At 47.4% G+C, this 23,766-nt stretch overlaps 2 protein-coding genes and 3 pseudogenes across 5 annotated transcripts in view; all 5 read left to right on the forward strand.

Annotated features, from left to right (window-relative positions):
- The window catches only part of focad (focadhesin), a gene marked incomplete at its 5' end in the record, with an annotated part of 71,082 nt that overhangs the window by 21,679 nt on the left and 25,637 nt on the right, over positions 1-23,766 (forward strand). The window contains 11 exons of the mRNA XM_083640590.1: positions 2,064-2,257; positions 3,696-3,848; positions 4,431-4,547; positions 12,577-12,681; positions 13,279-13,380; positions 14,045-14,172; positions 14,930-15,056; positions 15,887-16,021; positions 16,962-17,012; positions 17,765-17,848; positions 19,083-19,221. Coding sequence (XP_083496716.1) covers positions 2,064-2,257; positions 3,696-3,848; positions 4,431-4,547; positions 12,577-12,681; positions 13,279-13,380; positions 14,045-14,172; positions 14,930-15,056; positions 15,887-16,021; positions 16,962-17,012; positions 17,765-17,848; positions 19,083-19,221 — 1,335 coding nt within the window. The remainder of the gene's footprint in view (positions 1-2,063; positions 2,258-3,695; positions 3,849-4,430; positions 4,548-12,576; positions 12,682-13,278; positions 13,381-14,044; positions 14,173-14,929; positions 15,057-15,886; positions 16,022-16,961; positions 17,013-17,764; positions 17,849-19,082; positions 19,222-23,766) is intronic.
- On the forward strand, positions 536-1,342 carry LOC310780252 (NFU1 iron-sulfur cluster scaffold homolog, mitochondrial pseudogene; annotated as a pseudogene). Its single transcript has one exon. The product of its transcript is annotated as an NFU1 iron-sulfur cluster scaffold homolog, mitochondrial pseudogene (transcript).
- LOC310780253 (cyclin-L1 pseudogene) lies at positions 5,889-9,229 on the forward strand (annotated as a pseudogene). Its single transcript has 2 exons — positions 5,889-5,972; positions 7,730-9,229. The product of its transcript is annotated as a cyclin-L1 pseudogene (transcript).
- On the forward strand, positions 10,269-11,126 carry LOC310780254 (small glutamine-rich tetratricopeptide repeat-containing protein alpha pseudogene; annotated as a pseudogene). The gene has a single exon. The product of its transcript is annotated as a small glutamine-rich tetratricopeptide repeat-containing protein alpha pseudogene (transcript).
- On the forward strand, positions 21,213-22,610 carry LOC310780255 (centrosomal protein kizuna-like; the record flags this gene model as incomplete). The annotated part of the gene is made up of 1 exon (XM_083640821.1): positions 21,213-22,610. One exon carries the CDS (start codon positions 21,213-21,215, stop codon positions 22,608-22,610), a length of 1,398 nt encoding a protein of 465 aa, XP_083496947.1.

The raw sequence follows: 23,766 nt of genomic DNA on the forward strand, positions 1-23,766 counted from the left end.
TTGTACTGTTAGCATAGATTATTTTATTGTAAATGTTATAGTTGTGTGAATTTATCGTATTTCTGGCAGGCTAATGTGTGATTTAAGTGTTTAGATTCACTACAACCGTGTTGTTAGCTGTTGTGTTCCAGTGTGTTCCTCAGCTCCAGCAGGCAGGCTGGGTGTAACTTCGGTTCCCGAGAGCTATGACACAGGTCTCCTGGCATACAGAAACCAAACAAAATGAGATGGCTTGGCTGGCTGGCGCTTACAGTAGTACCAATCCTACTTATACTCCCACCATTTCTCACCTTTATGACATCGCTGATGATGTCCCAACGTCATTAAACTCAATTGTGATGTCATCAGTGATGTCACTGTAGCCATCAGTGATAAGGTCTATGACATCATCAACGCATTATGACATCACTGATGACTCCTCTGTGGCCCTCCACAATCATTTATGCTGTATTACGTATTCTACGACTTCACAGTGACATCACTGATGACATCAGTCATTGGAGTTCCACATGGTGATGTGTGGCAAGGGGTCCTCATTTTCAAAACAAACAAAATGGCGGCCCGCATGAGATGGGGTCTTCACCAGTTGCTCCGGTCAACAAATACCTATCAATTCAGGTTTCCAGTCAAATCCAGAAGCCCATACCACACACAATGCACTGGCCAGAGCTTCAGAAATGTTCAGCTGCCGCCCGTGACAGCAGCCACACACTTCTCCATACAACACCGGTCCATCCAGACACAAGATACTCCAAACCCTCGGAGCATGAAGTTCCTCCCTGGTAAACCTGTGCTAGGAAGTGGGACTTTGGACTTTCCCTCTCCGAGCTCGGCTGACTGTTCCTCCTTAGCCAGGGGCCTATTTGAAATCGAAGGAGTGAAAAGTGTTTTCTTCGGCCCTGACTTCATAACGGTCACTAAGAGGGACGATGTGGAATGGACGGACATTACGCACCATGCGTTGGAGGCCATTGCGAAGTTCTTTGAGAGTGGAGATCCCATAACAGCGAGGGCGGCACACCCTGAGAGCAGTCATTCTGAAGCAGATGATGCTGTTGTATCGATGATAAAGGAGCTGCTGGACACCAGAATCAGACCCACGGTGCAGGAGGACGGAGGCGATGTCATCTTCAAGGGTTTTGTAGACGGCACTGTCCAGCTGAAGCTGGTGGGTTCCTGCATGGGATGTCCCAGCTCCACGGTCACCCTGAGGAACGGTATTCAGAACATGCTGCAGTTTTATATCCCAGAGGTGAAGGATGTGGAACCGGTGCAAGACGAAGTGGATGACATCAACGCAAAGGTGTTTTCAGAGCTGGAGCGAAAATTACCTAAGGACTGAAAGTTCCTCCACTGTAGTGTAGACAAACATGGTTGGTTGCACTAGTAGTTACCAGACTGCAACCAACTATAAGATGGAATATTATCCCCTGCTTGTATTTATGCACTGTTACTGTTAGTGTTCAAGGTGTATTTGATTTATGTACATATTGTTAAGGTGTGATCCAACAGTTTTCTGGCAACAGATATGTCCCCTCTGTCAAGAGACTGTTGCACAGCTGTAGGGAAGTTCAGAGAGCACTCAGAGCAGCTGAAGATGATGCGTTCCGCCTCCGGCTGAAGGGTTCTTTTGTAGGCCTTAGAGGACCAATCAAACATTTTGGCCCAGAATCCTGTCGGTGAAGGGCAGAACCAGAAGGCATGAGACGGGGTGCCCCCTGACACCTGTCACACAGTGGTGAGACAGAGGGGAAAATCTTGCGCAACTTATGCTTAGAATAGTGAATAATAAACACAGAACAGGAACCTTTCTAACGAGCATACTTTCTTTAAAAAATAAATACTCATGTTCTCTTCTTTTATAGTTCACTTCTCTTCATAGTTGTTCATTGTTTCATTCTTTCTCACAGTGCAGTTTCATACAGTATTTTCATATTTGACATAATTTTTCACTTGTTTTTCTCTGTATCTCTGCTCTCTGCACTGCTATTCATATATCATACTCTTAATTATATTCTATTTGTGTGGGTGTGTTACCTGTGTCCCCCCTCTCCTGTACACAGCACTGAGTTTATCCCCTGAGCAGGCCGAGCTGGCTCCCTGGTTGACCCCGGTCCTGCTGCTCCCTCTGCTCCAGCTGCTGTCCTGTGCCGACGTCACCGAGCCGCTGGCTGAGCCGCGCACACACAGCCTCAACCAGCGCCTGGCCCGCAGCCTGCTGCACTGCACCAGCAAGCACACCCACACACCCACTCAGGTAACACACCCACTGAGGTAACACACCAACAGACCCGCTCAGGTAACACACCCACTGAGGTAACACACCAACAGACCCGCTCAAGTAACACACCAACACAACCATGCAGGTAACACACCCACTGAGGTAACACACCAACAGACCCACGCAGGTAACACACCCACTGGGGTAACACACCCACACACCCACTCAGGTAACACACCCACGCAGGTAACACACCCACACAACCACGCAGGTAACACACCCACTGAGGTAACACACCCACACACCCACTCAGGTAACACACCCACGCAGGTAACACACCCACACAACCACGCAGGTAACACACCCACTGAGGTAACACACCAACAGACCCACGCAGGTAACACACCCACGCAGGTAACACACCCACACAACCACACAGGTAACACACCCACTGAGGTAACACACCAACAGACCCACGCAGGTAACACACCCACTGAGGTAACACACCCACACACCCACTCAGGTAACACACCCACGCAGGTAACACACCCACACAACCACGCAGGTAACACACCCACTGAGGTAACACACCAACAGACCCACGCAGGTAACACACCCACGCAGGTAACACACCCACACAACCACGCAGGTAACACACCCACTGAGGTAACACACCAACAGACCCACGCAGGTAACACACCCACTGAGGTAACACACCCACACACCCACTCAGGTAACACACCCACACAGGTAACACACCCACACAACCACGCAGGTAACACACCCACTGAGGTAACACACCAACAGACCCGCGCAGGTAACACACCCACTGAGGTAACACACCCACACAGGTAACACACCCACACCCACACAGGTAACACACCCACACACCCACTGAGGTAACACACCCACACAGGTAACACACCAACAGACCCGCTCAGGTAACACACCCACTGAGGTAACACACCCACACAGGTAACACACCCACACACCCACGCAGGTAACACACCCACCGAGGTAACACACCAACAGACCCGCTCAGGTAACACACCCACTGAGGTAACACACCCACACAGGTGACACACCCACACCCACACAGGTAACACACCCACACACCCACTGAGGTAACACACCCACCGAGGTAACACACCAACAGACCCGCTCAGGTAACACACCCACTGAGGTAACACACCCACACAGGTGACACACCCACACAGCCACTCAGGTAACACTGAGCCCCGCGTACACGGCCTCATGTGTGCATGAATATATTTGATTACTCGGTGTTGTTATCATTTTGGGTTTCATTGATTTCAATGTTCAAGTTTTAGTGTCTCATACGGTTTCTGTAGACATAGATAACCGTAGACCTTTTGTTTCTGCATTTTGCTCCTTTGTTGGTTTTCAATCATGAATCTATTAATTGATGCACGTAAGCATTCACGAATTAATTCCGTGGCTTCTTCCCTCTCAGCCTGCTCCACCTCTGGCCTTGCCCCTCTCGCCGTGGTACAGCGACCTGCAGGTGGCGCTGTCCGTGCTGCGGAAGGTGACGGGCGACCCGGCCGCGGCCAGCAACTGGCTGCTGTCTGTCAGCTCCGCCCTGTCCCCTGGCCACCCTGCAGAGGTGGGTGGTTACATGTACTCAAGTTTTTTTTATGGAATACTTTTTACTCTTGCAAGTACATTTTTAATAAAATATAGGTACTTTTACTACAATGGGACATCCTGACATCTCTCCACAGCTGCCCACCTCAGAGCCCCCCTCCTCTGGTCCCTTGTCCCATCTATCCCAGCATTGTGTGAAAAGGTGCAAGATGGAAATGTCCCTGAATGTAGCGCATGTTTGAATAGGGAAAATCACTAGTGGTCCCTGAGCCTATCTCTGCAAGGAGCAAGTTAACAAGTTAATGTTAGAATGACGGAGGGACTTTCTACTGGAATTAATCCAAACCCATCTCTTAACCTAACATTTGCACGATAATGCTCCAGGGTTAAGAAAGGGATGACAACGGACTGTTAGTCCTAGTCTAGTTACTCATGAAGTTACTTACTACTGTACTACTAGTTTTTTTTTCCCACGAGATACTGTTTTCCTCTTACTTATTTGTATGGGTGCTTTTTACTTCTACTTGAGTAAATATTATAAAGTAACGATATACTTTTATACTTGAGTACCGTTTTTGTTCACTCTGTCCACCACTGGCAGCCCGTGCCCCGCTCCCTCAGCCTCGTCCTGACTCATCTCATCGTCACCGGCCGTGAAGATGTCTGCAGGCTGGCACTGACTACCAGCCAGGCCATCGCCATGGCCGACCCCTCCCAGGTACATCAACCACACAAGAGTGTGTGCGTGTGCACGCGCGTGTTCGCGTGTGTGTTAGGCCTGAATCACTCAATCTTTGTAATTTGTCGGGATTATATTTTTAGATTTTTGTCGTTTGTCGATTTCCCCGCACCTCTGTGAAGCGAGAGGGTTAAAACCACCGACAGACCTTCATGGAGTCACTTGCTGCAGAAGGTCATGTGAAGGTCATGTGAAATATCACAACGTGTTATAGGCTCCTCATTACGCCTCAGAGTCTTCCCCTGCTTTTCTAATTGCTCCCCGAGTGCCACTTGCTCCGGGCGTTTCATGCGTCGCTAGAAGGTTATTGGCACATTTAAACCCATTGGATTTCCCACCTCGCTGTAGCTCCTCACCTCGCTAACCTGGATTTATTTCTCTCAGCGCTGCTGCTTTGCAGTCCGATGATCCCCCTTGGCCCTCGTACGTCTTGGTAGCAAGAAGATGCAGGTTAATAATAACGCATGGCCCTGCCTGCGCCGCACTGTGTAGATAGATGCATGGGTGGCGTTGACAAGCGGATTGAACAGCAAGTTAACATACCCCCGGCAATGCAAGTCCCGCTCTTCACCTTGGAGGTTGCAGCAGAATCCATCCTCGCGTGATGATAAACTACATTTTTGTTTGTTGTGGCTGATTTCATAGGACTGTGTGAGAGGGAAATATGGGATGTTTGGAGGTGGAAGGACTATTGAACAAGGTTCTCACGGGTCCTTAAAAGTTTGTAAATTTAAGGGGGGAAATCAGGTCATTGAACGTTTTTGAAAATAGACATGGGTCATTGAAAGTGATTGAATTTACATATTTATTTGCAAGAATACAAACTGAAATTAAGTCCTTTTATTTATTTATATATATATATACAGTATATATATATTATATAATGTAAAGATATATATATATATATATATATATATATATATATCATCATCAGTATATAAATGGGAGCTGGGGCTCTGTCTGTTTCTCTGTTTCTCTGTCCCACTGTGATTGTCCTACTGTGATGTCATAAATCCCACTGTGACATAATTCGTGATGTCATAAATCCCACTGTGACATCATTCGTGATGTCATAAATCCCACGGTGACATCATTCATGATCTCATAAATCCCACTGACATCATCAGTGATGTCATAAATCCCACTGTGACATCATCAGTGATCAGTGATGTCACAAAAAAGAAGTGGGAGTCTGCCTTCAGACCCCCCCGTCTTCAGCCATGGACAGCTGAATGTTCCCAGCTCCAGGACAGGTGATCCAGCAGCCCTGAAGTATGCCATCAAGTATGCCGCGTAGCAACTCCTGTTTCTCGGGTGAAGATGGCCGCAGGTCCTTTGTCTGTCGCTTCTAACGCATCCACAAACAACGATGGCATCCTCATCGGTGACAAAGTTTACTCTGAGGTATCCCTTATAGGGATGTCGAAAATCATAATTTTTCTTGACCGACAACCGACACTCATTAGCCGACAAGTGTCGGTTAACCGAGAAGATTAAAATGCGCTATTTGACTGTCTGTGACCCATTAAAGAATTACCACAACAAATGCTTTATTTTTTTCATTAGAAATTGTTTATTTTGCAGCAGCAACAACCCAACAACATGTAATGAGGAGGACTCACACATAGCCTACTGCTGTGAAAGGATTATAATTAAATACAGCCCGACATGAACTAGCCTATAATGAAATATTCTGCCTTAAATGTTTAAATAAATGATATAGCCAGACTTTCTTATGAACAAAAATAATTAAACAAAACGGAAAATACTATTAATAAATCGAAAAAACACATTGACAAAACGAAAACACAAATTGAAGCCAAATTGAATTGAGCGAACTCAGCTCCCTGCTGCCGCATGCTGCAAAGAGTAGGCCAATAGACGGCACGGCACACATGCAGGCCGACATTGAAACTCACTCCTCTTTTTCTTATTTGTACTCTTAACAAATGTAGCCTACTCTTAACAAATAAAATAAATAAATCCCACCATAAAGGGGAGAGAAAGAAAACACACAGCCGCCGAGGGGAAAGAGAAAACACACACACGGCCCGCAGCCCGCACAAGATAAAGCCGTCCTATAGCCTATTAAACAGTACGTAGCCTATTAAAATAAATACAAAAATAAAATATTCGATTTTGTAGGCTAATATGAGAATACTGTAGGCTACAATATATATAAAATAGTAAAGGCTATGGTGAAAACAAAGACTTTTCAAATCCTAAAATTAAAATAAACGGGGCGGGCCCGGCCTACCTCTCTCCTCACATGCACAGGACAGTCATTTGTTTTTATTCAGGAAAATCAGCATGTCAACATGCTCTGGGGTCAGCCGGGTACGCAATCTATTAACAATGATGCCCGCAGCGGAGAATACCCGCTCAGAAGGGACAGAAGTCCCGGGAATGCAGAGGTAGCGCCTCGCCAGACTGGCCAGCCTTGGGAAGCGTGTGTGGTTATTCTTCCACCAGTCAAGGGGATCGCTCTCCAATGAGGGGAACACTGTCTCTCAGGTAGGTGTCCACCTCTAACTGTGGATCAGCGGCCTGGGGGTTGCTGTAGCCTTCTCCCAGAAGCATCATCATGGCAGATGGACGGCCTCCATCTGCAGCCTGAGAAGGACCCGCTGTATCCCCGGTCTCATCTCCCCCTGTAAGTGCCGTCCAGCAGTCGGTTGTGAGAGCCACAAACTTTTCAGGACCAAGGCACGCTTTCAGCTCTTCTTTTTTCTTTTTGAAATGCGTTTCAATTCGAGTGGTGACGGTCGACCTTGCTGGGACTTTGTAATTAGGCTCAATATGCTGCATCAGCTCCAGAAACCCCCCCCAGAGACCATGCTGATGGGCATCATATCTTTTTCCACCATTGAACATATTTTCTGGGTTATCCCCTCAGACCACCGTGCATCACATCGTCTCCCCATTTTTTTGGGTGAAATGATCCCACACGCTGCTCTTTTTTGCTCGCTTCATTTTGGTGCTCTGCTCCTCGCTTTGCCCTGACGCGTCTCGCTGCATTTGCTCCGCCCACCCACATGGCATGCACGTTAAAGGGCACGTGCAACATTTTTTTTGACCATTTAACTGATAGTATTAATCGGTTAATGTCGAAACGGTCGGTTATCGGTTAAACGGTTATCGGTCGACATCCCTAATCCCTTACGATTGACAACTCCCTCATACCCGATGAAAGGCTCTCTCCGACACCGTCCATGATAGACGGCCTCGACCTGAGCACGGAGACCGACCTTCGTATCCTGGGATGCGAGTTGATTCAGTCGGCGGGCATTCTGCTTCGGTTACCCCAGGTCGCCATGGCGACGGGGCAGGTGCTGTTTCATCGTTTTTTCTACTCCAAGTCTTTCGTCGAGCACAGCTTTGAGATTGTTGCTATGGCTTGTGTCAATTTGGCCTCCAAGATTGAAGAAGCACCACGACGAATACGAGACGTCGTCAACGTTTTACACCATCTACGACAGATTAGAGGCAAAAGGAGTGCAAGTTCATTGATACTTGATCAGAACTACATCACTACCAAAAACCAAGTCACCGAAGCAGAACTGTGGGTCCTGAAGGAGCTGGGCCTCTGTGTACACGTCAAGCATCCACACAAGATCATCGTCATGTACCTTCAAGTCCTGGAATGTGAGAAGAACCAAACGCTCGTCCAGACTGCGTGGAACTACATGAATGACAGCCTGAGGACAAATGTGCATGTGAGATTCCAAGCTGAGACCATTGCCTGTGCCTGCATATACCTAGCTGCTCGTGCTCTGCAGATGGTCCTGCCATCCAGACCTCACTGGTTCCTGCTGTTTGGAGCCAGCGAGGAGGAGATCAAAGAGATCTGCATCACCACCCTCAGGCTCTACTAAGCCCAACTATGATCATCTGGATAAGGAAGTGGAGCGGAGGAAGATGTTCTTGGCGGAGGCTAAGCTGAAGGCTAAAGGTCTGAACCCTGATGGCACCCCTGCCCCTTTGCTCCATGGGCGGCTTCTCCCCTGCCTCCAAACCCTGCTCCCCTGTGGTAAAGGTGGAGGAGAAGTCTCCGAACCCCCAGACCCTCAAACCTGTAAAGAAGGAAACAGACACAATGGCTTAAGGAAGGGGAGGCCAAGATTGGGAGGAACAGCCGGAGCGAGAGTCGATCTCGTTCTAGAACACGGTCTCGCTCCAGATCCCGCTCTCCTCGCAGACATGACTGACAGCAGACGCGGTCGCTCGGGGACCTGCAGCTCTCGCTCATGTTCTCGCTCTCACAGTCGCAGCCCATCGCCGCGGCGACACCAGCCCTCACCCCTTCTCCCCCACCTCAAGCAAAAGGCTGGGGTCACCATGGCAACAGCAACTGCAAGCCCAGCGGTCGCCACAGCAGCAGCAGCAGCAGCAGCAGCTCCGGCCACGAGAGGAAGCGCTCTCGGTCCCGCTCGCGTTCCCCAGTCAAAGGAGAGCGGGAGAGAGAAAGAGGCCGCAGCTCCTCGGACATGTCCTCCTCCAAGAAACACAAACACGAGCGTGGAGGTCATCACCCACGGGAACAGGAGGTCTCTCGCTCCTACGAGAGGGACCGAGAGAGGGAGCGAAGCCACAAGAGCAAACAGCACGGCAGTAGCGGGCACTCAAGACACGGACGTCACCGCACGCTGAGACAACACTGATGGACTGACTCTGGGTCTGGTAGAGTCCCTTTAACAACAAAACAGCTGGGTTTCCCAAACGCATCCCAGTACAGATTATCTTACCCATTTAATTAGCCGTAGTAGTTTCTATTATGTACATCTGAAAAACATTGGTTGGGGGGGTTTCCATAGTTGATTGAGAGAGTAGCAGCATCCACACCTTTAAGAGGATGTTAAAGTCATGGCTCAGAACCAACCAAAACTGTGACCACTTTTAAGCCCTTTTTGTTCTATATGCTCATTTAGCCAATGTCCCTAATGTCTCCTTTGTTTATTTTGTATATGCATACCCCTGAAAGTCCAATGCCTCCTTCATGTATATGTATGTCTCTGTAAGTCTATATGTCTCCTTTACGTATACACTATACTTTATCCCATATTGTACGTATGTGTCACTTAGATTGTATTTAGATGCACTTTACATCTACCTGTCGAGGGACTACGGATGGAAATTAGCTAAGGCTATAATAATCCGCCACATTTACATGTAAATGTTCATTAATGCTGCTCTGTCCCTATGAAATAAATAAATAAAATGAGGAGCAGCTAGGGTGATGCCGCGCAGCGGCCGAGCTGTGTATGTGAGCTGCATACCCTAGGAAACCTAGGTATCGAGTGCCCTAGTATATATATATATACACACACACACACACACACATTTAAGCCTGTCTTTTTAATTGTCTGTGAGCTTCTGTAAAGCCTGCTAGTTCTCATTGTAAAAGTTCTCAGGGTTGTAAGTAAACCGTAATTAACCTTGATTCGTGTCTTAAACTATGTCGTGCGTGCCATTGTGACATCATCAGTGATGTCATAACATCACAGATGATGTCACTGTTTAGCCACTGATGTTGCAATGTCAATGTATGCATAGGTGACCTCATCAGTGATGTCATAAATCCTTCCCTGCAGAGGCTATAAGTAGTCACTGATAGTAAGTAGTGGCTAAAGACATTAAATACGTAGGCCGTTCGCTTTTTTTTCCATCAGAGTGCAGTAATTTGAGCCTCCATCCACCACAATGACAGACACCAAGCGTCTGGCCTTCTCCATCGTCCAGTTCCTCCACGAGCAGCTCAGCTCCGGGTCCCTGAGCTCAGACGCCCAGGAGAGTGTAGAAGTTGCTGTCCAGTGTTTGGAGATGGCCTTCCAAGTTTCCACCGACGATCAGAGCCTCGCCGTCACCCAGACCTTACCGGAGATCTTCGCCTCTGCTACACCGAGGCACACCGCCCCGCCCCAGGTGAAGGTAGACACGCCCCTCGACTCCCCCACCGAGGGACAGCTGGTCGAGGCGGAGCAACTCAAAACCGACGGTAATGACCAAATGAAAGCGGAGAACTTTGCGGCCGCTGTTGAGTGTTACTCCAAGGCCATCGCCATAAACCCTCAGAACGCCGTCTTCTACTGCAACAGGGCCGCAGCGTACAGCCAACTCGGCAACTACGCGGGAGCCCTGCAGGACTGCGGGCTGGCCATCGGCATCGACCCCAACTACAGCAAAGCCTACGGCAGGATGGGCCTGGCTCTGGACAGCCTGAACAAACACACAGAGGCAGTGAGCTACTATAAGAAAGCTCTGGAGCTCGACCCCGACAACCACGCATACAAGTCCAACCTGAAGATCGCAGAGCAGAAGATGGAGACGCCCGGTCCCACAGCGGGGATGGGAGGAGTAGACCTGGCCGGTCTGCTCAGTAACCCTGGCTTCATGAACGTGGCGTCCAGTCTGATGACCAACCCCCAGATGCAGCAGCTGATGTCGGGGATGATGTCAGGAGCTCCCGGAGCGGGAGCCACAGGAGCCGGACTCGGAGACATATCAGGACTGATCCCAGAGGTCATCAAACAGCTGAGGAGTCAGCCTGGCCCTCGATAACGAATGTGTCACGATACAAAGATTCTGTGATCATCGATACATTGCAGGCGATTTCATGTATGATTAGGGATGTCACGATACTAGAATTTCTACTTCGATACCGATACCTAGGAAAATATCGATACTCGATATACCATTTTCGATACCAGGGGGAAATGTCAACACATCAAGAGGCATGAAAATAAACGAAGACAAATGGATGGACAGACATACGCTTCTCCATAATCTAGGTCTGATAAAACTAATTAAAAACTGCACTGATACAGCAGATTACAGCTGCTCTAGTCATCAGCCTATCAGAACACTTTGAGCTTGTTGAAGCCACTGATACCCACCAATGACAGGGAGGGAGAAATCTGTAGTATGTTTGATTTTTCATTAAGAGAAAGCACTGCTGGTAACCATACTGTTGCAAATGAGTATTGTATCCGTTTCAAAAATTTTGTATTGATACTTATCGATACTATCGATACCTGTTGCAAATGACTATTGTATCCACTTCACATTTTTAGTATTGATTGTTATCAATACTTTTGACAACCATATGTATGATACCTCATGATATCTGTCTGGAGAGGAATAAATACCCTTAAAAAGGCAAAAAGCAGGAATGATGTATTTATTCAATGAATTGACAAGGAACAATGTACAAGAAAGTGCATAGTGGCTCTTTAGCACACGTCCTACACAGACTGCAACTTGCCACAACTCCACGATAATGTCTTGCATGAGGATCACGAACAATATGCAGTGTCTATTACAACTAAGGAGGTCTAACTATCCATAGTATTCCCATGATGTCACAGGCATTTTCCTACCAATATGGCGCTACAATACACACAGCTCATTGGCTGGTTGTGTCACTTGATTGTAATCACCTGTTAATTGATTACAGTCACCTGCTATTTTCCTACCAAGATGGCCGTGTGGTGCTGTAACAGAATACTATCAATAGCTGTAACAAAGCAAGCGGCTTAGATCAAATCACTGCAGAGCATCTTAAGCTAGCTTAGCCCTAAGGTTGCAGCTCTTCTTGCCATTTTGCTTTGTTGGCCCATTATGTTACCTCTGACTCTATGTTGGCTGTTACTCTTGTGCCTGTTATCAAGGACAGAGCTGGTCAGGTTGGGAGCCTGGATAACTATAGGCCGATTGCTCTGGCCAGAGAGTCAAAACGTGCTCGCAAATTATTTCTCCTTCATCCCAAAACTAAAAAAATCCCGTACCCTGAAATGCAAAACACCTTGGTCGTCGTGTTAAGCGTGCTTGGATGAATACTTGAAGTACTACTTTAAGGTTGATAACGCAGTAAATCCATTCTAGATCTCTACCAGTTTAGCACATCTGGATTCAGGAATCCTCAGTGCATTGTCCTAAAAATATGTGCTTTATCTGGCTGTGCCCGCTGTGTCCGTTAGCCAAGCTCTCAGTCTGCTATGTCTGTGTGCAGGTGCCATCGCTCGTTCCCGTCTTGTTGTTCAAGCTGGGGAGGGAGAAGAATCCGCTGGTGTCCCACGCTGTGCTCAACTCCCTGCCACACTTCGGGACCCATAAGGTACTGAGCATCTCTGGACCTGTTGAGAAGCACGCCAAAATGTCCTTTCAAAAATCCAATAAGTCACCTGGGACAGAGAAGCACAACGAACGTTTCAGCGTCAAACTTAATCAACATGACATGAAAGAGTTGAGCCTCTGTAGGGCTGCCTATTCTTATGACAAAGCCGAGTCATGAGTGTGATCCTGGGGGGCGCGTGCTGTTAGAGAGAGATCGAAAAGGTGACCAGATGCTACAAAGTGTTGATTAAAAGCATCACACATCTTAGATTTATCTCTTTGTTCTCAGCGCTATTCTGGGGAGGATTAGCCTGGTTTTTAGTGGTTTTACAGTTTTCCAAAAGCTAGCTGTATTTCCTCGAGTATTAGTGAGAGAAGTTATAGAAAAATCGGATTGAGCTTTTCTGATTACGCTAATGCATTTATTCTGCATCTTCCTGAAATGTAGCAGCCAGTCTGCTGACTTAGCAGTGAATCTGGCTTTCGACCAGGCGGAGTCTCTTGAGTCGTCGGGCTTTAGTGACATCCTCTGAATAGAGCGTTCCACTGTGTCACCATGAGTCTGATCATCACAATGTGTTTGTTTGGCTGCTGCCAGCTCTGTGTCCCCCAGGTGCTGCAGACTCTCCAGATGCTCGCCAGCACCCCCAAGCTGAAGGCGGTGGCAATGCGCCTCATGACCGCCCTGTGGAAGAAACAGGTCTGAGAGTTTTGCCTTCACCCGTCAAGCTTAGTTTGCATTGCATACTGATAAAACATCATATACCAATATTTTTAATATTCACTGAGGCTTCTCATAAATTAACAATCCTCTATCTGTCTTTTTAAAAGTTGAATATCACTTTTACTTTTACTTTGCAAATCAACAAATGGAGCACAATTTTTTTTTAGAATTCGTATCCAATTCCGGACACTTTTGTCCATGTCGGTGTATTCATATACTCAATATTTACCATTTATGATCCCTTCCTGTACCTTCACAGTTATACTTGTAAGAAGTGCAGGCTATGTACTCAAAGCTCTTATTTTTCAGGGCGTCCAGGTAGTGCAGCGGTAGATTTCCTGCCTACCAACATGAGGGTCGCAGGTTCGAGCCCCCGTGTTACCTCCGGCTTGGTCGGGCGTCCATACAGGCACAATTGGCCATGTCTGCCGATGGGAAGCCGGTAGTCACACTCTCCTGCGCTGGTACAGCTAACAGAGACTGGTACAGAGACTAACTTAACCCCGGCTAAGTATAGTGTGAAAAGCCCCAAAGTGGGCTAACCCCCGACTTGAGCCCCGGCTAGCTGGCCCTGCTCTGGAGCAGGTTTATCCCCGACTTTTAAATTGGTTATCCCCAATTTCTGCTCTCTCTCCATAAGGAGCGAGTGTACCCGGAGCTGCAGCGTGTGCTGGGCCAGCAGGACTGCAGGGTGCTGGTGGGGAGGGATGCCCAGTGGGAGCAGCTCCTCGCCCAGGCCGCCTGCCTCAGGGACATCTGCAGAGAGAGGTCAGCACTCCGCAGCACCCACTCACTACCTCTGTACAGAGAGGTCAGAGGTCACAGCACCCACTCACTACATCTGTACAGAGACACCATGTGACTTGACCTGACCTGACGTGACTTGCATCGTGACCTCATGTGATTTGGTGTGACTTGACAGGATTCAAACGGGTCCTTGAAATACTTGAAAGTTTGAGGAAAGAAATCAAGGCCTTGAAAGACATAAATAGACATGGCTCGTTGAAAGTGCTTGAATGTATCCCGTATATTTTGTGCAAGAATAGAAATTGAAGTTCTTCTAATTTTTTCAGTTAACAAAACTTGTAACAGCACAGTTGAGAAGTCTTCACACATTCAAGCTTCTCTCTCTTTTTAATAGTTGTCTGTGAGCTTCTGTAAAGCTGCTAGTTGTCATTATAAAAATGATCAGTGTTGTAACAGTCATTAACCTTGATCAATGTCTCAAACTATGCTGTGTTGGGTCCTTGAATTTGAGGGAATTGGGCCTGGAATTTGAATTTGATATTTAAGGTGTGGGAACCCTGTGAGCTGACGTGACTGACAGCGATTGTGTGAGGCCTCATTATCACAACACAAAGTAAGAGATGTGAAAAGTGAAATAACATACTGTCAACTGCCCATAATGTTAAAATTATTGTTTCTCCACTACTTTTCTCTGTGTGTGTGTGTGTGTGTGTGTGTGTGTGTGTGTGTGTGTGTGCGCGCCCGCCTGCGTGCGTGTGTGTGTGTGCCTGTGCCTCAGGCCTTACCAGCATGGAGGTGACATGTTGGCTGCAGTCACACACACTCTGAACCAGTGCACCAAGCCAGACCTGGCACCCCCTGCTGCTCTCGCCCTGCAAGGACTACAGGCGCTCTGCCGGGCAGAGGTCAGCCACACACTAGGGCTGTGCAGTTAATCCAATTTTAATCTCAATTACAATTTTGGCTTCCCACAATTATGAAAACAAGATCATCAAGATAAAACAATTTGCATATTTATTAGCTATGTCCAGGGATGACATCACACATATCTGGCCGCAGCTATATCCTGTGTATGTATATAATACTGTCATCATTATCGGCCGATAAAGGCGTTACAATGAAATATCGGCATTCGGCACCGACCTGAAACTAAAATTTCTGCCAATATGACCGATATATGGCCAATATGGCCGATAAAATGGCACTTTACTGTAATTATGCCCAAATGCTCAATGTTTGGATATGGCATGTTTGACATAAGATAAGTTTAAGTAGTTTTCTTGTTTTGCCCAGTGAATGTGTCCATTTTGAAAAGCATTGTGCTGTATTTGTCTGCATCTGCCAGTGGGCCGTCACCAGAAGAGTAGGCTTAATAATGTGTTAATTGAGACTCGATGTGTTCTCTGAAATTAGGTGGCAAAAATGCACACACATAAAGAGTTGGAAATTATCGGCATATATCTGATATTGGCCAAAAATAATGAAAAAGAAAAATCCAATATCGTGCATCCCTAACATATTGACTATGAAATTAGTTTAAAACAAAGTTCCTAAATTCTGAATCTTTTTGTTGCTCAATCTGCAAAGAAGTAATTGAAAACTCAATTACGGTATGTCACAAAGTGCTGTGTCAGCATTACTGCAGTCACAGCAAATGATCTATGCGAAATCCTGAATGACAAAAATACAAATGTTAATTGTGATCAGGAGAATTGGCTAACGAGGTGTTTGGCAGGTAGTGGACATTGTGTCAACATGGAGGACTCTGGGGCCCAATCTGAGCTGCGACTCCCGGCCGCTGATGATCAAAGCCACAGCCGAGCTCCTGGCTCTGGTCCCCCAGCTCACCGTCAAGTCAGAGGAGTACCAGGTACCTGCTCTACTTTGTTACAAACTCCCAGGAACTGAGTTTCCATAGAGACACAATTGGCCGTGTCTCCGGGTGGGAAGACGGTGGGGTATGAGTCCTGGTCGCTGCACTAGCACCTCGTCTGGTCAGCCTGTCCGGGGCGGGGGGAGGGGGGGGGGTAGTGTGATCCAGAGCCGTATAGATAGAAGAGTCCCGACATCTCCATTCACTCCAATGGACCAGTTTTGTTACTCTCGAGTTCCAGGAAGTAAGGTCCTGGATTAAGCAGCACTGTTGAGTTGCAGCAAAATGGACCATTTGTGTTGTAGTTTGAAAGGGTTTTTCCCCCCTTGAATCAAAGTGTACCGTATCAGCTTTATTTTAGCATGCAAAAGTAGCGCGAGACCCATTCCTGGCTGTTCATTGGCTAATGAGTCTGGCATTTTGGTCCTCCGCTGACGCCACTCTCTCTCTAGAGGACACTAGCGTGATCCTCCTATGCGCTACGTCCTGCCGATGAAACTCATCTCTGTCAGGTGAAAAGAAGCAGCTGGCGACTGCACATGTATCGGAGGAAGCATGTGCTCGTCTACAACTCTCCCAGCCATCGGTTGTCAGGTTGTCAGTCGGTACACGGCGCGGAAAGGAACGGCGGAAGAGGACAGAATGTAGTGAAACAGTGGATGGATAAATCCAGAAGGAGGCGGTAATGCAACATAAAGGATCCCAACTCAAAATCGGAGATGGAAATACCTTTTTCAAATAAGTTTAACTCAGAAAAAACCCGAATGTTTTATGGTTACTCAGGATTCTCTGGAAGACTTTTTGGCTTGGTTCGAGCCTTAAAACTCGTTATATTTGGATTTATCGAAATGTCTACGGAGAAAATGGACGCGGTGAAAGTTAGAATATTATTGTTGCTCTAAATTCTTCAGATATACATTATATGTTTTTTCCACAGAAACTGAAAGAGGAGGTGGTCAGCTTTCTCTGGAGTTACGCTTTAAGCAAGGTCTGTAAAGGCATCACATCTGCTGTGCGTGTGTGCGCGCGTGTGTGTGTGTGTGTGTGTGTAACACCTCTGGTGTTATTGTTACACTTCTGATCATTTTTTTCTGCATGTTTTTTTTTTCCAATATTTTAATTTAAATTTCTCAGAATGAACAGACAAATCAAACGAACACGCTCAGATACAGAAAAGAAAAGAAAAAACATACATATATTATTGACATTCGATATAACGTGATTACCAGCCACATAACAGGCTTATGTAATTGTGAGAGATATTGTGCCCGGGATCCCACGCAAGGGGTCCATGAGAAACCAGCCAGGTGAGTCACCCATCACCCCTAACCTCATCAAGGTAGGCTAGAAACGGTTCCCAAATGGTTGAAAACTTTTAAAGTGAATTGGTCCTCAGGAACCTACAGTAAGTCTCTCCATCTGTATAACAGAGGTCATGTCCGTCAACCACAGTTGGAAAGAAGGTGAAGAGGAGAATGAGTTTTTTGGCAACAGTTGTCCCCTGTGTCAGAGACTGTTGCGCAGCTGTAGGAAAGTTCAGAGAGGACTCAGAGCAGCCGAAGATGGCGAGTTCTGCCTCCGGCTGAAGGGTTATTTTGTAGGCCTTAAAGTACCAGTCAAATATATTACTGTATCTGTAACTGTATCTCCCACAATGTGCTGATCTTCCCGTGTGTGTGTGTGTGTGTGTGTGTGTGTGTTTGTGTGTGTGTGTGTTCGTGCCTGCGTGCTTGTCACCAGGATCCAGAGGTGTCCAGCTGTGGCTACAGAGCTTTGGCAGATTTTCCTGAAGAGGTCCATACGATATTTCACCTCCCCGAGGCAGTAAGCACCCATCTCACTCTCCTAACCGTCTCACTCTCCTAATCGTCTCACTCTCCTAACCGGCTCACTCTCCTAACCGTCTCACTCTCCTAACCGTCTCACTCCCCTAACCGTCTCACTCTCCTAACCGTGTCACTCTCCTAACCGGCTCACTCTCCTAACCGTCTCACTCTCCTAACCGTCTCACTCCCCTAACCGTCTCACTCTCCTAACCGTCTCACTCTCCTAACCGTCTCACTCTCCTAACCGGCTCACTCTCCTAACCGGCTCACTCTCCTAATCGTCTCACTCTCCTAACCGTCTCACTCTCCTAATCGTCTCACTCTCCTAACCGTCTCACTCTCCTAACCGTCTCACTCTCCTAACCGTCTCACTCTCCTAACCGTCTCACTCTCCTAACCGTCTCACTCTCCTAACCGGCTCACTCTCCTAACCGTCTCACTCTCCTAACCGGCTCACTCTCCTAACCGTCTCACTCTCCTAACCGGCTCACTCTCCTAACCGGCTCACTCTCCTAACCATCTCACTCTCCTAACCGTCTCTGCTTTACACCTTTACACTCTACGTCATGAATCAATGTGGCTAAAATATATGTTTGAGATAGATTATCCATGGAGAGAGCAGTCGCATATTCACTCCAAAAAAGAGACACAAAGACACAAGCGCTACGGTAGCCTATAATGCAGCACGAATTGTTTAGAGAACAATAAGCTAAACTCCGTACTAACCCAGAGAGGTTAAATCCAACATTATGCGCGACATTAGATAAGATCGTCCAGACCGGCCGCAGGCACCGTGCTGCTACAGCAGCCTACTGTAAATGATGCTGCTCGCGCTGAAAGTGGAACTTCACCGCAACAAGTTTAGACCATAGGTTTAAACTTTAGACCTTTAGACATGCAAAGAGAAAGCATGCTGTGTGTTCGATCAAAAAGGCTTTGCCAAAAACACGAGTAGAATCCATTTTTCTCAAGAACAGATTAGAAACAGTGACGTTAAAGTCCAGGAGGAGGCCAGCTGCACATGGAAGTAGTCTCAGCTCGCAGAGGCCCGGGCCCGGGCCCTAGCTAGTGACGTGAAAGCCAGCCCAAGCCTCGGGCCCCCTCTGGGCTCAGGACAGAATGCAGGGCTCTACCGTAACGCTCCCTGACCAATCATGTCTGTTGTTACTGCGGCTAGGCCCGACTGGACGTAAAGCTCCCTGACCAATCACGTCTGTTGTTACTGCGGCTAGGCCCGACTGGACGTAAAGCTCCCTGAAGGCCAGGAGGACCAACAAGGAAAGGAGGAAGAGGAAGAGGAGAAGGACCTGTCTGTCCCGGGCTGGTCTTACGTCAAGCTCGTGGCTCTCACCGCTGTGTCCGCCCTGCCAGGTACTTTCTGCTCCATTCTAGAAGACCCTGCACTTCCTGGTTGTTATGTGTAAAAGTCAGAAATATATATATATATATATATATATATATATTTATAAAACGGCTCTCTCAAATCAAGCAATCTGATTGGTTCACAGCCATTGTATAATTCCAGTAACCGAGTTCAATAACCCATGGCCATGGGTTATTGGTTGCCATGGCAACTCTCTTACTAAGAGTAATAATAAGGCTTACCTCAAATGACAACGTAGAAAAAAAAAATGGCGGAGACAGCTGTCAGATCCTTGTGAATCGATCTTCGCTTATAACTTTACTAATACTTCGCAGAAAATGATGTTTTGTACAAGAATAGATACGGGCTAATGTCTTCTTTGCAAAAGAAAGGCTGTTAACCCCGCATTTAACCCCGCATTTAACCCCGTAACGTTAGTTGGTGTCGGCTTTGCAGAAAGCATTCAGCTTCTCAGCAAGCGCTGAGAATGCAGCGCTGCGGCTCGAGCTGCCTGTCGGGGATTCCAGAAAGCTCTCAGCTACTCAGCAAGCGCCAGGATTGGCCAATGTCAACTTCAGTCTCCAGAACGATCCAATCAAATCACCCGCATGTTCCCGCATGTTCTTACTTGGAAACCGTTTTATAAAAGCAATATAGCACTCGAGCTGCGTGTGTTGTGCCTGCGTGTGTTGTGCCTGCGGCCTCGTGGGATAACAGCTGATCAGGGGGATATATTCTTCACAACACACTGGCTCTCATGCTATATTGCTTAAATATATATATATAGCATATATATACATATAGATAGATAGATAGATAGATAGATAGATAGATAGATAGATAGATAGATATGATTACTGTGCAGCTTTAATATAACAATCCAGTAGGTGGCGGCAATGCAACACTTAAGTCACTGTGCAAAATAGTAATTAGTCTACAATTTTCACTGCAATTATATTAATTTTAAAAAGTTTATTTAACAAAAATAATCATAATGTATTCATATGTGAATCACTCTCTGTTTCTCACACTCAAAACAATAACAAAAGACAGGGTTTGATGACATTGTGTAGCATGTGGTTCATGGGATTTGTTGTCTTTGGATTTATGACATTACTGATGATGTCACAATGTCTCTATGACATCATCAGTGTCAATTTCACCTGCCTCCTCTCCTCTGGCAGCAACATCCAGTGAGTGATTGCCAGCATGGCTCTCAGCGAGGACCAACATTATGAAAATACTAGGATCTATTCAACAGAGCATGCATGAAATGGAGAAGCCGAGAATGGAGTCGGAGAGGGAGCTCTTTGCTTACTCCTTGTCTGATCAAATGATCTCACAGATGCGTGCCAAACTGCACCGTTATCTCAAAGAAATCTGTGAGAGGGAAACACGAGCGAAAATGCGAAACCTTGAGCTTCTGAGAGATGTGGAGTGCATAGAAATGAGCATGAAGGAACAACTGCATCGACAAAAGGCTGAGTGCATGAAACAAATTCCCAGATTGATGGCAGCAAGGGGGAAACGAGAGCAGGTGTTTGATGCTGTCCACCGACGATACCAGGATGACTCCCTGCCTCACCCAACTGAACATTTCAAACATCCAACAGTAGTATTGACCTGCCGCCATGCTGCTGAAGCTGTAACCACAGCTGGCTCTGCTGCTGAAGCTGGAGCGTTGCATCCTGCACCCAGTGGCAGCATGCACTCCCATGAACACCAACCAAGTGGCCTTTTGAAGCCCTTCAGAGTTTGCGGAGACGCTGCCGCCCACAACCCAGCGCATTTATCAGACCTAATTTCAGGCTCAAATGATGGCTGTCATTTGAGTGACAAACGTGAAAGGACTGTGGCGGTGGGGCGGCTCCCATCGGTTTGTCCCTTAACAGGCACAGCTGGCGGTGGTGTGCCTTTTGGAGGTGACGATGGACGAGCACCTCCAGTGACCTTGACAAGGCCTGAGAAGAATCCTTCGTCTCTCACTAGCATTAGCCCCATGTGGGCCGAGAAGTCCCCTGCTGCATACACTGACTCCCGAGACGTTGTCCATCAGCTGCCCATAACGGAAGAAGCAGAGAGAGGTGAAAAACATTTGATGCGTGAAACCCATTTTGGAAACGAATCTCAAGATTCACCAGGTGGATGCGAGAGCATCAGCACACCAAGCTCAAGTGAGAATTTGTCGGTTAGCAGTGCTAGTGACGTGTCCGTTTCGCTGACACCATCTGAGCTGGACGAAGATCTACCCGAGGATGTGGCTCACCTGGACGCCAGCGGCAACACTGGAGCACCGGACACTTCTGGAGGGAGTGATCACCGCAGTCGGCACAGCCAAGAGTCATCCTTCCACTCCGAAAAGTCCAAAAACGGATTGCAATTAAACCGAGATTCTGCATCTCCAACAGCGACGTGGCAAAGACTCTCCTGCGAAGGACTCTTTCATCTGATGGAGAACATCGAACGGCGACTCAATGGTGAACAAACAAATGTCTATCGGGACTCTTCGACTGATAGAACAAAACTCAACAAAATTATCAGCATTTGTAACAGCGGCGCGGGCTTCAATGACGAGGACCTGGCAGCGTGTGGAGCGGTCGTCCTTCACGAGCTTCAGAGGTTGTCGTGGAGCACATCAAAGGGCTGCCTGCTACCACAGGACCTAGTTAGTGCTCTCCAGTCCAGCACAGAGCCCGAGGACATCAGCTCCAGACTCCCCGCGGACGCCGCTCGGCTGTGGGATCGCTGGTTCGAGCACGCCCTTCTGCTCCAGGAGAAGTGCGTCCTCAGAACTGAGCGCCTGGTCCAGCTGTTCACGCCGCTGCTGCTGGAGCGCAATGCCACCTACAGCCACCAGGCCAAAGTGCTGCTGAGGACACTTCTGTCCCGGTCCAGTGAGGAGTGCTCCTCAGCAGAGGAGCTGACAGACTCATCTTCTTTGTGCAGCCTGACCTCTCACCTGGCTGACGGTGGAGACCTGAAGCCTTCCAGACCAGCACAGGAACAACAGATGCAAGAACTACAAAGTAGTGAAGAGGACAGCCTGGATGAAAGCACTGTGGAAAGTATTCCTATTAGAGAGAGCAAAGCATATCAGCTGCTTAAACAGTCTGCCTTGCAGGAGAGGCTGCAGAGTTCTAGAGAGGAGGAGGAGGAGGAGGAGGAGGAGAATGGTCTGTCAGGAATAAATGGTGGCCATGAAGAGGACCTGGGGAGGACCAAGTGCTCCTCACATCAAGAGCCTTATCCTCAGAAGGAGAAGACAAACTCAAAGCCTTGTTCTGCTGTGCAGTCAAAAGCCTTGTGGGGCGAATCAGATGACAGCGACTCAGAGATTGAAGCAGCCTTGCATCCTCAACCTTTCAACACAAACAAACGTCTTCGATTACTCCTATGACTGACATTACCCGCGAGAGATTGCTTATGGCACATTATATCATACCTTTCAGACAGTTTGGCTCATGGTAATTTACCCCACGACCATTATTTTAGTAAATGCTGGGTCTACATCGTAAATCATATCATACTGTATCATACAAATAAATAATAAAGTTGATAGCTCTCAAAAAAAGGAGAAAAACAACATCATTAGTGTCTGTCAAAAATCACTGATGATGATTCTTGGTGTTTTTATGGCAAGTTGGCATCCTTAATGTTGCATTACCGCCTTCTTCTGGATCCATCCATCTTCTTCTTCTTTGGTGAATCACTGATGATGATGGTAATGTCATCAGTTATGTCATTCCAGGAATTGTGATGTCATCATGTCACCAGTGATGTCACTCGAGCGATTCCAATCTTACTACGCCGGCTTTCTGAGCATGCTCAGTCTTAGCCTGGGTAAACTCAGCCTCCACGTGACCTGCTCTCAGACCTCTGGTTCTCAGTCACTACAGTGACTGGGAACTCTGAGAGCAGGTCACGTGGGGGCTGGGTTTACCCAGGCTAGCTCAGTCTAGCCATTGTGGGAGGCAAAAACAAGCTTGTTTAGTGGAACTACGTTGATGGTTCTGTTTGCCCCGTGTGATTACACGGGCGGCTGTAGCTCAGGACGTAGAGCGGGTCGTCCACTAATCGCTTTGGATAAAAGAGGTGGGTGGTTCGATTCCCGGCTCCTCCAGTCTGCATGTCAAAGTGTCCTTGGGCAAGACGCTGAACCCCAAATTGCTCCCGTTGGTGTGCGAGCACCCTGCGTGGTAACCTGCCGCCATCGGTGTGTGAATGGGTGAATGTACCTACTGACTGTAAAGCGCTTTGGATAAAAGCGTTGTATAAATGCAGGCCATTTACCATTACATAGCAGTCCGTGCAGCTGCCAGCCAGCTGACAAGCTCCGAAATTGTTGTTCAGATTAGTCACTTAGACACAAAAAGTTGGGAAATTAGGGTCCAGATTAAAAAAACGCCAAAATGTAATTCATGTCTGGTACTCACAGTCTCTCACGCACAGTAAAGTTTATCACCATGCAGAGTCCTCCACCAATTGAGTTCCTGGTTTTCACTGGGTCTCTGTAATAGAGAGCCGCAGGGATGACGTATTTTTGTAGGCTGAAT

This window comes from Poromitra crassiceps, assembly GCF_964638095.1.
Source record: "Poromitra crassiceps genome assembly, chromosome: 7".
NCBI classification, from domain to species: Eukaryota; Metazoa; Chordata; class Actinopteri; order Beryciformes; family Melamphaidae; genus Poromitra; species Poromitra crassiceps.